The sequence below is a fragment of the Dromaius novaehollandiae genome, chromosome 15 (genome assembly GCF_036370855.1).
Source record: "Dromaius novaehollandiae isolate bDroNov1 chromosome 15, bDroNov1.hap1, whole genome shotgun sequence".
NCBI lineage: Eukaryota > Metazoa > Chordata > Aves > Casuariiformes > Dromaiidae > Dromaius > Dromaius novaehollandiae.
The window spans coordinates 10360742-10374443 of NC_088112.1; the positions used below are offsets into that span (position 1 = coordinate 10360742).

At 41.3% G+C, this 13702-nt stretch overlaps 1 protein-coding gene across 2 annotated transcripts in view; it reads right to left on the reverse strand.

The window, feature by feature from the left end:
• Positions 1-249: 249 nt before the first annotated feature.
• HTR4 (5-hydroxytryptamine receptor 4) overlaps positions 250-13702 on the reverse strand; it is a 151371-nt gene continuing 137918 nt past the window's right edge. The window contains exons 7-8 of one of the 2 annotated variants that reach the window (XR_010391729.1): positions 5088-5338; positions 3074-3138 (exon numbers count right to left, since the gene is read on the reverse strand). Coding sequence is in view for 1 of the 2 variants with exons in the window: in XM_064520874.1 (XP_064376944.1) it covers positions 3051-3138 (88 nt within the window). In the remaining variant the exon portion in view is untranslated. Of the gene's footprint in view, positions 3139-5087; positions 5339-13702 lie in introns of both variants that reach the window. The other variant, XM_064520874.1, reaches the window with a different exon arrangement.

Sequence of the window (13702 nt, forward strand, 5' to 3'; positions counted from 1 at the left end):
GAAATGTGAAGAGAAAGAGGGAGGTGCTGGAACACTTGGTGCAGGAGGCAGGATTGTTCTGGCAGATAAAGAAATGTTAGGACTATGTATGATAACCCAAGAGTCATTCAGTATTTTCAAAGCACTGCAGCCAGATTCTCCCTTGCTGTAATAGCTATTTGAGTGTATTGCAAAGCAGGCATAACATATTACCTGGCAGAATGTTATGTTTTGAGTGAAAACCGTAAAAGAAATGAGCATGAGCCAGAGTTTAATTTACATAGAGGAATTTTTACTTTTAGAAACAGCCAATGCAACACATCTTATTCAGCACAGGCAGAGATTCCAGAACCACTAGCCAGAATGGTCAATGGGAAGATGAACTCAGAGGCTGCTGGAGCAGCTACTGTTGGAGAAGGAAGGAAACTGAGTACAGGTTCTTTCCATGAGACAGCTTCTTTTCTATAGAAATGCTAACTCGTTGATGACGGACAATATCATTTGCTGGGTTCACAGAAGCATTGCTGCAATTATTGACTTACTGAGCAATAGCCGCCAGATTGCTCATGACAAGTTAGTTGGGTCTGACCAACCATTAGCCAGAGATGACACAGAACATGAACATTTGCAAATATGGTTCTGGGACTGGATCTCTTTTTGTATGAGAGCTGTTGACCATTTTGGCTGGTGAGCTAAGGATCCCCTTGACAGACCCTTCCGAACATCTCTCATGAATAAAATTCAGTGTTGAGAAGTTCATTTTAAATTAAGAAGAGATATATTACTAAAGCACATTAAAATATAGGAAAAAAAACCCTTCAAGAACAACAGTGGAAACAAAGGAAAACCATTATATTGCATCCCCATGCTGCTGGTTGTACATCACTAACAGAAATCTTCACCAACATTTTGATGCCTTTTAATGGGGACAGAGAAAAGCTTTGTTAGGATTTTCTTTAAGAAATTTGATGCTTGGGATGAAACTAAGACAACTTGTTTTGCAGTCTTTCATACCCAAATCCAAACAAAATCCATATGAGCAATTCCATAGAGGTGTAAATCATACGACTGATGCAGCTTTGGATGGATTTTTTCCAAAGCTCTCAACAATGCCCTATTTTTTTCACCCACTGAAGTCTGTTTTAGTAGTAGCTATAGAGTTGAGCTAATATGGAGTTTTTCTGGAAACACAACCCTGTAAGAACAGGTCATTACAGAACCAAGAATTGCCTCAAACTCTGTATCTCACCCTCTCTTTTAGAACACCTTGTATTCTTTCCATCAACACCTATGTTCTCAAACATCAGTTCTTTGTCTCTTTCTAACTGCTAGGGATTTTCTACATTAATAAGTGCCTGAGTCCTCCTAATTAGAGCTGTTTCTGTGCAGTGTTCTGTTGAATCCTAAAGGAAAAGTATGAGAAGCCTTATCGATGACTCTATTCTGAGTGGAAGGAATATTTTAAAGAAGTCAGACATCATGGCATGGAAGTTCTTCTGCACAAAATTTTTTCATACTGAGCAACATTTTTGCTTGTTCAAACTAGGGTTTGTTTGTTTGTTTACAGTAAATACCTGTCACATAGCAACAGAAACATTACTAAATAATATATATATATATGTTAAGCTCCTGGGTCTAGAAGCTTTTAATGAAAAAAACACACATTCTTGATAAAAAATAATAATAAATAATGTCACTTTTTCTTTACATTAAAAATATCTGTACATGATTACACAATGTAACAAAGTACAATTTTGTTTTTTAGGCTCAGGGTGGCATCTCTGGGTTAGATCTTCATCGAGAAAGGGCAGAGGTTTATAGTCTTGATCCTGCATATTTCCCACTGCGTGAAAATAATTCTCCCAAAGTTGCTAAGCCTACAGCCTTGTCTACCACTAACATGCAAAGGTGAAAGATGCTCACAAGGAACGTAGCAACATCTACATGCAAGAAGCAGCTAGAGACTGAGATTTTTACAATCGGGTGCATACAGTAATATTTGAAAGTTCTGAAACTTCTTGCCTCGGAGTTGGAAGAGAACAGAAACAAATATAAAAATAAAGATGGAAAACATAAGTAGGAGTCCATCTTCCTAATGGAGCTAGAAAAGCTTTTTAGATGATATATTTTTCAAGATGGCACTTAGTGAACTATTACAGACTGACCCTGTCTCTTGACCAACCTTTCTCCTCGATAAGAATGCCCAAAGTTCGCTCAGATGAGGACTGCGCTGGCAGGTTCCCTGGGTTTTGAGGGCTGCATCCAGTCCACTGGCTGCAAATGGCAGAGGATGGCCACTGTCTTCTAACACTTGGGCTGGAGTTCAAGCAGCACTTGCTGGGCCCTGCAGTCTCTGTTAGTTGTGAAACGTCTGTGTAGGCCACGCTTCAGCTCTTCAGGCCAATGAACTTCTGCCAGTGAACTTCCACCAATGAACTTGCCCAGGAAACACAATAAAAGCATTTACAAAGAAAGCTGTGCTAACCTTTTACCAGTAACGATAATCAAAAAGGCAAATATTTCCTCTTTATTATCTAAATGTAGTGCTGTTTCTTTCCTGGCAACATCCAGTCACAGGTGAGTAGGACCTTGAGCAGATAAAACAGGCATTTATTCTCATTTAATGTTAGGGCTTCAAGCCAGGACTTGAAATCTTTAAGGTCATGATACTGGTGTCACAGGACAAAGAGGTGGCTTGTACAAAGACAGCAGCTGGAAAGGAGTAACAGGAGTCCCTGTGGTGGCTTGTATCTGTGTTGTTTCTTTACATTGACAGAAATCTGCTCACTCCTGGAGAGCACCAACAGTAAAGTTTTGATGCAGTAATATAGTCCTGATGTCCTTGCAGATACAGAAGTGTCTCCTCAGTCATTCTGCTCATTGTATACCTTCCTGTGCTCCCATCGATCTACACATGCACACGGTTGGGCATTCACATGAAGTCAGTGCAGGAGGCACCATGAAAATGCAGATGAATGAGTTTGAATAAAAGTCCTGCTGTCCAGGAATCCTTTAGGGATCCTGAAAGGAATCTGTTCTTTCACTGGGCCATTCCTCTTCTAGGATCTTGATTAGAAACAGGACTCTTGGGATTCTGGGTCATTGTGGATGGGAAGCTTCTCATGTTCCTGATGATGCCCATTATGTAAAACAGTGTACCTGGCAGTGGAAAAACATAAAGATTAATTAGTGCCAGTTAAAAGGTCAGGCTTATCTAAAAGTTCTTGAAAACCCAGAAGTACATCTTAAGAAGATTCCAAATATCCAGATTCTACATTAATCAAAATGTGAATCCCTACTTTGCCCCATGACAGGAAAATAAATATTCAATTTGATTCATTCAAGACAATCCCTGAAAAACAAGAACCTGCTGTTTTTCTTTTATCTAAGGTGCAGCTGGTAACGACAGAAAACCAGATCAATGAACTAAGAAACACTGGTCATCTGTGAATGGACTAAGCTGAAAACACTTCAGTTAATATCTTCAATGCAACATTTAGAGAATCACTTGAGACCAACTTGCAAAATGAATGCTAATTATCATGAGACAAAGATCAACATTTCAGGACATTTCCACTTACTAAAAAAGTAGTCACTGTCTATGCTAGAGCTGGGTTTAGTGCCAATCTTTGTATGTCTTCTCAGGTCAGTGCTCTCCAGGTTTAATGTCCTGTGGAGGCATCATGGCATGTATATACCTTTCTGATATTTTCCTGGCTTTGGGTCATAAATGGAAAAGCAGAATTCAATTATAATGAACTCCACATTCTCTCTTATCCTGTGCCTCATCTACCAGCTCATTTCCTGTTGCCTGTCTCAGCCTGGCTTTCTGAAAAGATCCGTTGATTTAGTTTGCTGATGACATCCAGCTTCATTCCTGTGCTACAAAGTGGTGTGCAATGCTTAGTAGGAATATGCAGGTCTAAGGTGATAGGCAAAATTCCAGCTAACTGGAGTCAAACTATTTTGCACATCTTTCCAGCATTTCACGTCTAATCAACCTTGCTTGCAAAATCCCTGCAAGCCAAGTACTCTCCCTTTGCAGTCCATTTAATTTACAGTAAAGCTGAACCATCCTCTGAGTTGGTCCAGAAGCAGGGAGCTGCAAAAGTAACTGGAACAACATATTTTTCCTTAGTCCAAATACATCTCAGAGAAATCATGTAAGAAAATAAGGTCTGTGTTAAGACTTTCCTCTCCTGAGTCTTATACTGACTCAGCTATATTATTTCCCTTCATATCAAACATCCAAAACATATCTGAAATATCTGCATCCCAATAAAGATTTTTAAAAAAGCCTAAGAAAATAAAAGAATGTATCAGTTCTCCTGCTGTTTGCAGAAGGGAGAGTAGTAGCTTGAACCTTAGGATATGTTTGTATAATCATTAGAAAAAAATGTCAGGAAATCCTGTTTTATATATATTCAAAGATTGTTACTTTGACATTATTTTACTTGGGGTTTTAAGTGGATACATATCTCTGAGTACACTCGGTACTTAGGATCCTACAGTAAGGTGCTTATACAATGCAACTGAGATGTCTGAAGCAGATAATCTGAATAACCTACAAATGATCTGTCCACTAGTTTCAGTAGATCATGGACTCAGAAGGAAAGCTAGCATATAAACTGCACTGCCCATCTATGTTTATCTTCGTGAATATTCCTGGGGAAATTTGCTTTCCAGCATACGAGACACTGTTTTTCAACATCGTCAGGCTTGGTCATCTTAATACAGGTCACTATGTGCAGATATATCCATTGAAACATCATACCTCAGCACTCTATCACTTTAAATAATGATCATAAAACTTTCTAAAAAGGCACACTAGTTCTACTGGCAAGATACAGACTTGATATAAGAAACAATAAAAGACGTTTTGCATCCAACACTGAACAGACACTCCAAGTAGATGACTATGAAGCATACAAATCATATGGTAACTTTAATTTTATATACCAAGTGAGACATGGCACGTTTTTGTGAGGTGATCCACCAAGGAAACCTATAGCAAGACAGTATCTCTGCTACAAATGGCAACACAGAGGATGAAATCCCAAAGACCCCTTGCTCGGAGAACAAGGCAGACATATTTCAGAGCAACTCACGGCTTGCTCAGAAGCAGAACAAACAGGCACTGAAAGCTGATTTCATAAGAGGATATCCAGTCAGACCTTTCTTCTTCTTTTGTAGTAATCAGAGAACAGTTGTGCAAGATCAGCAATTTAGCAGGTGGTGCATTTGTTACAAAGATGCATGTAAGCTAAAGAGAAGTCCAGAAGATGTCCCCAAATCTCTCGTGGCAGAAAGCAATTGTCTGAAGCCTCTAGCAGTTAGCACAGCACTTCCAGCTGTTTACCTGTGGGGAAAGAGGACTGATAGGAGAGGAGGAAAGAGCATACGTATGTGGGGTGTGAAGCCTACACCGAGGGTGTGATGGGCATGCATGGGCACATGGTTTCCAAGAATCTTATTAAGACCTCCAGTAAACTGTTAAAGGAGTCCTCCACTGGTGGGATTTTGTGTTGCAGTGATTTGTTTCCATGTTCTCTAGTTTCTCCCTTCAAATGAAGGTTCAAAGCTAGCTGTCAGTTACATGGCACCAGTTCAGTGTCAGGTAAAGGACAGGATTATAAAAGTGCTGCTTTTTCACACCACTGTCTTAACTGATCTGCTCTCTGCAAATACAATTAATTTTTCAGGCATCAGTATCTACAGGAAGCAAGTTCCAAAGTGAGTTTTACCTCACCAACACTAGTGTACCTGCACCCAGCCAAGCACTGCAGGATTTATCTTACCAACTGCAAGCAGAAAACAACACTTGGACTCTGAGCATGTGGGCTAAGTGTTTCAAGAGATACTTGTCAAGTAGGTTTGAGTAATGAATACATCTGAGGAAGTCATGATCTGTGAGCTGAAAAAAAAAAGGCTTAAATGCATTAAATAAATTATCTGCAGCAAATTAGTTGCTCAGCTCTCCTACTGACAATGAGTTTCTTCAATGGCATTTTAGGCTACCCAGATCGATTACAAATAGCATCCTGTTCTGTCTGTCCCTCTGCATTTGCCTCCTCCCAGACCTGGAAGAGGAGTGTTGCTGTCACTTGACAGCTTTACTCTGAGCATGAACACCACCACCCAGCAATAAAGCCCCGTAAAGAAAAGGCACTGCTACCTATAAAGGGACCCTGCTGCAGGCTATTCACATACTTGCCAAATGGTACTTTAATTGTGATGATGACCAGTTTGGAGATAATTGCTTCTGTATCTCATGCTGTTTCTGACAGTCCTCTTTAATTAACTGGTTGGATTAGCTCTCAGCACAGCAGAGGGGAGCTGTGTGGTTTTACCCTCAGGCCCATGACCAGAACAAGAAGCTGCAGCATTATCCTGGGAACTCAACAAGAGCTGGGGAGAAACCACCAATGGGATGCAGTGGCAGTTTGTAGTTATCTCACTTTTGTTCCCTGTAGATCTATCCCCCACACCGACTTGTGCAATTCATTATGGAAGCAAAGCCAAAAATTTGCTGGTCTTTGACTTCCCTAACTGTAATGCAAGACAGTCACCATTTCCACTGAGTCTGAGGTCCTGCTTAGCCCTCTCCTTCTGATGAGCAAAGCCCCTGGAGCTCAGCTCTGTCGCTATTTGGAGGGTCCCCCGATGATACCTGTGTCTGCCAAACCATAAGAAGCAGAGACAGGATTTGCTGCCTGGAAGAAACCCACTTGGAAAGCTGCTGCAGCCACGCAATGAAGCTAGCAGTGTGTTAACCAGGAGAATGAAGACATAAAGGCAGAAAGAAGTGCAATTTTGGGTCAGAGTTCCTGGTTCTGAACACAAAGGCTAACTGCATCCTTTTCCTCATGCTGAATATGGCCCAGGAGTAGGGGAAATAACAACCTGGTGACAAGTTCGTGCCACCCCTCTATCAGACCTCACAGCCATGAGCTCAGTTTCCAGAAGGGACCTTGCTGTCTGGAGATGGTGCACGGGGTCCTTTGGACAGCAAGGAACGGCTTGGGGAATTGAAGGACATCTGCCCTCCTACACCTTTATGCTTGAGACTCTGTGTACAGCTGCCAACACTAAGTATACCCACCCAGGGCTTCTTGATGCCAGCAGAGCTGCCTGGGAAGCAAAGCTGCAGTTCTGCAGCCATTTTATCCCAGCGGAAACATGGTATGACAGCCATGAACTACTCCCCTGGTTTTCAACCACAGTCCTTCCACCGAGCACTCATATCCATTCCTGTTCTCTAAGCTCCTTGCAAACTCAAGTTTATAATCCTGCAGGCAGTTAATCCCACTGGCTACTGCAAAGGACAGAGGGCCGCTCTACCAAAAACCTGCAAGGGTTTGGTTCACATTAGTAGATATTGCACATTGAAAACAAACCAACCAATGAACAGAGAGCAAAGGCAGCCCTGCTTAGCTAGAGCTGATTCACTAATGGACTAAAGGACCTGTGCAGCAGATGTCTTCTGCACTTTCCAAGCCTTTGATTAAACATTGGGCTTAATGTTGCCTCAGCAGTTTCTGTCCTTTTAACCTTGATGAGGAGAAATAGTTTTACCTGGAGGTTCATAACAGTAGCAGAGAAAAATTAAAAAAAATAAATGCCGACAACTGTCCAAACATGTCAAAGCTTTCAGCTGGGCTGAAGGTAGATTAATGGAGGAAACCAGAGGCACCGTAAGCCTATGGTAGATGGTGCAACTGTCTTTGCTCTTTGTTTAGCAGTCTTTTCCCAACACACCTGCTTACACTAATTTCTTCTGCTTTGAATTGGCAGAGGTGGTTCCTGTTGTCCTGACAGTCACTGGAGACGCATGTGAGGTTTTGCAACTGTCTCTGGACTAGGAAGCATGTGTTTTTGTGTGGTAGGTTTTGGGATTGTTAATTCTCTTCCCTGGAGCCCTTGCCACCTGAACTCCACTTTCCCTCCACCCTGGAAAACGAAGGAAACCTTATCACCAGGTAGAGAAGAGATTGTACACGCATGCACACATGGAGAGATTAATGTTACTGCAGAAGTAGGTAGATGGGTACATACATGTTATATACTTCTAAGATCGTATCTGTCCTGCCATGATAGCTCAGGACTTAACTGAGGACACATACTCCTCACTCGCCCCCATCTACCTGCTGGGTCTCGCTTGTGCTTTGGTCCAGGATGAGCCAAACGACTTAAGTGGCAACACTTAAACACAGGGAGGAGGCTGTCTCAGCTTGAGCCTTACCCTTGCCAGCTCAGGCCACATAGCCTGGCAAGCTCGGTGCTGCCCCAGGTAGCCAGGCCGGGGCCTGAGAGCACCTTCACCACTGAGTTTTTAAGTACTCCCTGGTAATGCAAGAATGGGAGGTAAAAACCTCATTTCAAATTCTGTGAAATAAGCCTTGCTCCTAGCAGCTCATATTAAGTTGCTTGAAGCCTGTAATACACTCTACCCCGCTGCAACTGCTGGGGTTTACAGATGTGTTAGCCTGCAACATCCTCTTACTGACCCCAATCACAGTGACACAATTCAGTAAAATGACCCCTACCTGAAACAGAACTGTGGTCCTTAGACATCCATTCACTGGGATTCGGGTTTTGTTGCCAGTGCTTCATTATTGGCTCCCTATTGGACTAATGGAGAGAATTCAGGCATGGCAGAGCCGGCTGAAGGAGCACAGTGTTAACTGTGAATTTCTCAATAATTTTGGATAAGTTGCTAACTTTTTGGCAAGAAAAGAAATAAATGTGCAGCTTCTGTGGCACTGAAAAGTTGCCTTAATTCATGCCAGTTTCTCTGAGTTTGTCTTTTAAAATATATATATATAAAAGCAATAACTCTGTAAGAATGTCAAGAAGTGAAATTTTCATTTAAAGGTGCTTCAGTTTGTCTTTGTTGGGAAATGTCCTTTATTAATATTTTTTGTCAATTGCCTTAATTAATTTCAAATTCAATCTAGAATTAAATTTCAACAAAATCAAAATATATTGTGTAACACTGATCAAGCAAAATGTTTCATTGCACTCAGAGGGATTAATTTTTGATTGAACTGATTTGAGCTTGCATGAGATGTTCATCCTATTTTTGCATCACTGGTAAACCAAAAATTATCCCAACACTAAAGAAGTCACAGAAAAAGTTTTGAGGAGCTACAAAACCTCACAGGATCAATAAAGACCCAGCTGTATGCAAAAGCTGAACACCTCTCCCAAACCAAAACGGAAATCCTGTTGAGCTGAGCACTGGCTAGCTCCACCGCAAGACAATGCGTGCCCTGAAAAAATGTATAGGCTAATTTAGTTTTCAACTAGGAGGTTTAACAGAAGATTGGAGTAGAAGTTTAAGGGAGAACAGAGTATCAGAGAAACATGCTATTATAAAGACTTACTCACTAGCTCAAAAATAATGAGTTTCAAGCTAAAATCAGAGTGGCATAGAAAATGCTTTTCCCATTGTTCAAAAGTTTTCACAGTTGTAAATATTTTCCCTGTTTCTGATCTGGAGCAGGTCTGCAATTTCTCAGGATAGAAAAAAAAAAAGCAGACTCAAATTCATGTTTAGGCCTTTTTCTGCCTTCCGTCAAGGTGACTAACCTAACCAGTGTGTTATTGGCAATTTTATATGAGTGAGCACTGATCTACCTGTCTTTCTCTTTGGTTTTCTCCTTCTTCCTGTTGTTAATTGCCTGCACTCTAAATGAAATAGTGAAATGAAATATTTCACAATAATTTTATTTCCTCATTTGTAACTAGGAACTCCACTGAGGACCCCAGAAACCTCTCAGTAAGAGTCTTTGCATAGCCAGTTTGCATCTTTGAAGGCTGTAATGGTGGTTGCAAGGCAGGGGGCAGGGCAAAAGATGAGATAGAAATGCTCTAAATATGAGAGGGAATTACGGCATTGGGAGACACGTCCTCTCTCTAGCCTTTCACACAGCCTCAGCTCTCCACCACTCCAGCCGAGTGGCCCCAAAGTGATTTATACCAAGTGGCACTTCAGATGAGGAACTATTTTTCCAAAGCTTTCCTGGCCAGCTCTCATGAAAATGTTTTCTGAGCAACCCAGAAAACATTAATATTTCCAGTTATTCATATGAGCACCATCAACTTTGCTGCTGCTCTCCGATTCCTCCCACCTCAAGTTCTGCCCCCAGTGGGCTCAGACACGTGGATAGCACTCCTTCACATGTCCTTCTCCACTATTTCCTGTGAAATTCTGGTGGACCCTGTGGTTATGCCACAGCTGTGGGGTGCAAGTGATGCCGATTGCTCTGGTGCAGAAGAGCAAAGCTTTCAGCCACAGGAGAGCTGTAAATAGTGTTTCTGAACAGCTCACCTCAGGACAGCCCTCAGAGTTCCTGCTGAAGAAGGTCTGCCACTTGCAATTGGGCATCTCAAAGTAGCCCAGGTGGGAAGTATGCACAAGGGAAGAGGTGCCTGGGTAATGGCCAGACTTGGAGAAATAGAGACGCCTTTGTTCCCAAGAAAGAAAGGTTGAAACTATATCTCCACTATCATCTGTGTTCAGAACAGATCCTGATGGCCTGATGTGAAAAAAGCATGGCAGGAGATCTCAGAAATAAAATACATTAATAGCGTTGAAGTGCAAAGAATTGTCTGCATATCCATTATGCACCTTGCAAGATGATGAAGCTGGTAAAGTGAAGCTAGTTGAATAAGCTTTCAAAGAAGGAAGGCCAAGGGGTGGATGACCACTCCCAATTTTATCATGAAATCTCTTGTTATTCCCAGATGCACCCAGGAGGCAGTCACTGTGACTAGAGAGAGACAAAATGTTACCATGTAGATGTGAAAGGCAGCAAAATGTCATAAATGGAACATTTAGGTCTTGCCTGAGCAGAGGATCCCATCTTTAATAATGGAAACTACCATTATTGAACCCAGCTACCTAGTGCAGATACGCCATAGAAAGAGATTCTGAGTATAAATCTTAGCTGCCTGGAGCCACATTTTAGTGGAATTTAGCTCTGAGGGCGAATAAAGAACTGAAATCTCTCTTAAAGTTCAAAACTGTGCTAGTCCAAAATTTCTCTTTCCCTGCATTTTTCTCAAGGGGCTGGCACAGCTTCAGATCTCTTCAGTGCTTTCCCATCTGGAATATATACAGCATCCTTATTGTGGCTTCACACCCAATGGTGTCCATTTCAAAGCTCCATTTCTTTTAGATGGACTTAGAGAAAGAATAAATAACCCTCTTCTACATCGCATTGGGATTACAGCTAACAATCACTTGGCAGACCAGAGTAGGTTATTTTGATGAACACACCATTCTGAAATAAGCCTTCCACCATCTGCTCAGCCCCGTAATTATAAATGCAAGCAGCATAATTCATAAATGCATCATAAGAGAGAGGGAGAGAGAGAGAAAACAGCTTAAGATGACTGTGTCTGTTAGTTACTCCAGACAGCGAAGCATCTGCTTACTTTATTCTGTTTCAGGAACAGGAAGAAAATAGCCTTTTAATTCAGTATTTTCTGGCAGTCGCTAATCCACAGTAAATGACTGTCTGTAGATGACAGAGACATAGTAAGTGCAGCATGGTTTCTGGTTGGTATCATGACATAACCATATCTATGATGGAGGGACCCAAGAGAGATCACACAGATCATCCTGAATCACAAGTGGGCCATGAATAAACTTTGAGAATGTGTTTCAGAACAGCAGGAAAGCACCTGCAACGTAGGAGAGCCCTCTAGGGCTGCAGGAGCTAAAGGTAAATATAGCAGTGCTATTTTCTCCCTGAAAAGATGCTTTTGACTTTTTGGAAAATGGAGAAATCTTGGTAGACAATCAGAAAATTGAGAAAAGCGTCAGAAACCAAGAATCTCTGGAATTTGTTATGTTAGTCTGTGACATTTTTCATTTTGATAGAGGCAAAAAAAAATGTGTTTTTTATCTAAAATACACAAAACATCAAAATTAAATATGAATGAAATACATTGTTTAATTTCCACTTTCTGATGAAAAATGAACATATATAGTATATAATCCAAATTAAATGTATCTTCATGAAACATTTGATTTTAATATAGCCACATGTTTAGTTTTTAAAAGGTCAGTGAAGAGTTGTCCCTCTTTCATAATTAAAAGTTTGCAGACTCCATGAAATTAAAAGCTTCTAGTAACTCTACTCTCTGGGCTGAATGACTCATGCTTGCAGCCACTAGATTGAACTTCCACATTTGGCCATCAGTAGAAAATCATTATAGCAAGTTAGGAACCTCCCCCCCCCCCCACCTACGGAACACAATCCCTGGGGCAAAAGTGAGCAGTAAATTACAAACTCATTCTGTCTTCTTGTTGATATGTATCAACCCTGCAGAACAACTTAAACTGATTTCATATTCCATGCTGCAAAACTAGCAATATATTTAACACTTCTAGGATGAATAGCTCCTGTTGTTTCTCTGCAGGTTTTTCATTTCTTCTTTTTTTGGAGATGAGCAAGACGCTTGCAAGGTTTCTGAACAATAAGATTTAAGCTAATATTACATCATCCTTGTTCTGTGTCTGATTAACCTCCTTCAACCTGGAGCAGGCCAGCATGTTGCCAAAGGTGAGTTCAATACAGGTAGGTGTCTCAGCACCTAACCGTGACTATCCTGTGATCTGCTTTTTCTACCTAGTGGCAAATGCAGAGAGAATTTCTTTTCTAAACAGATGGGATACCAATGAATTTAAAAAGAGTGTGTAAACTGGGAAAATACAGTGAGAACTGCTCGAAGTGAATTCCCTCAAATTTCAAGTATATTCCTGTAACTCCACTGAGACGCACTCTGCGTTTGTCTCTCACGTGCTCTCAAGTGAATGGTTACGCGCTCAAGCAGGCTGGAGGAAGCAGAATTTAAGCCAGACGAGCCAGGGCATGATGGTGGGGAAGCCGTCACTAAGGCTGCTTCTGCTCTGGTTGGGAGCTTAGTTTGGATGGCAGACGAGCGTCTCCATCCTCCCCTCCTATGACCATTTCTCTTCATTGCAAGCTGACAGGCTGCAGAGCCCCTAAAGATACGGCATGATTATCTGATTAAAGAGGTCAGGGTAGACGATTCACTAAACCACCTATTGGAGCTCTGGCACAGAAACAGCCCATCAAACACGGTCAGTATCTGTCTGTCCCCCTTGTAGCAAGGGCCAGGAAAACACAGTAGCATGGTGAAGGAAATGAAGTTCGCACTCTGCAACAAGCCTCAAAGTAGGGAACTTCCTTTGCCTTCCTCTGACCAGTGTCTTTTATTCTGATCTTGGGGAAAGATCATCTGTTATTTCTGTGTAAAACCCACCTAGACAGTGGATTCGATGCTTTAGGCAACATCAGTCTTTCCCCAAACAGAAAACATTTCTAAATTCCTAAAAAGCTCTAGCCAAATTTAAAGGCATAGTTGGCCTGTCGTAGACTTATTATTTGATTAGATTTTTAAAAATAAACAGGAGTAAATATCCGTGGGCCATTCCTCCTGTACAGATGATGCAATCCACTGCGAAAACTTGGGTAAAATCCAGAGAAATATCAAGTGCAATTTTTCCATTGCAGCTGAAGGGTGAACATGCATATCTCAGGAAAACGTTTGGATAGCAAAATTATTTAGATGGATCTGACAGCAGTGTTGATTTTAAAGTTCTTTGTAGTCAAATGTAAATACAAATTTGTCTCTATCTCTTGACAAGTGTTTATTTTTTTTTCCATTCTTGAGCAGTTATGCTGAA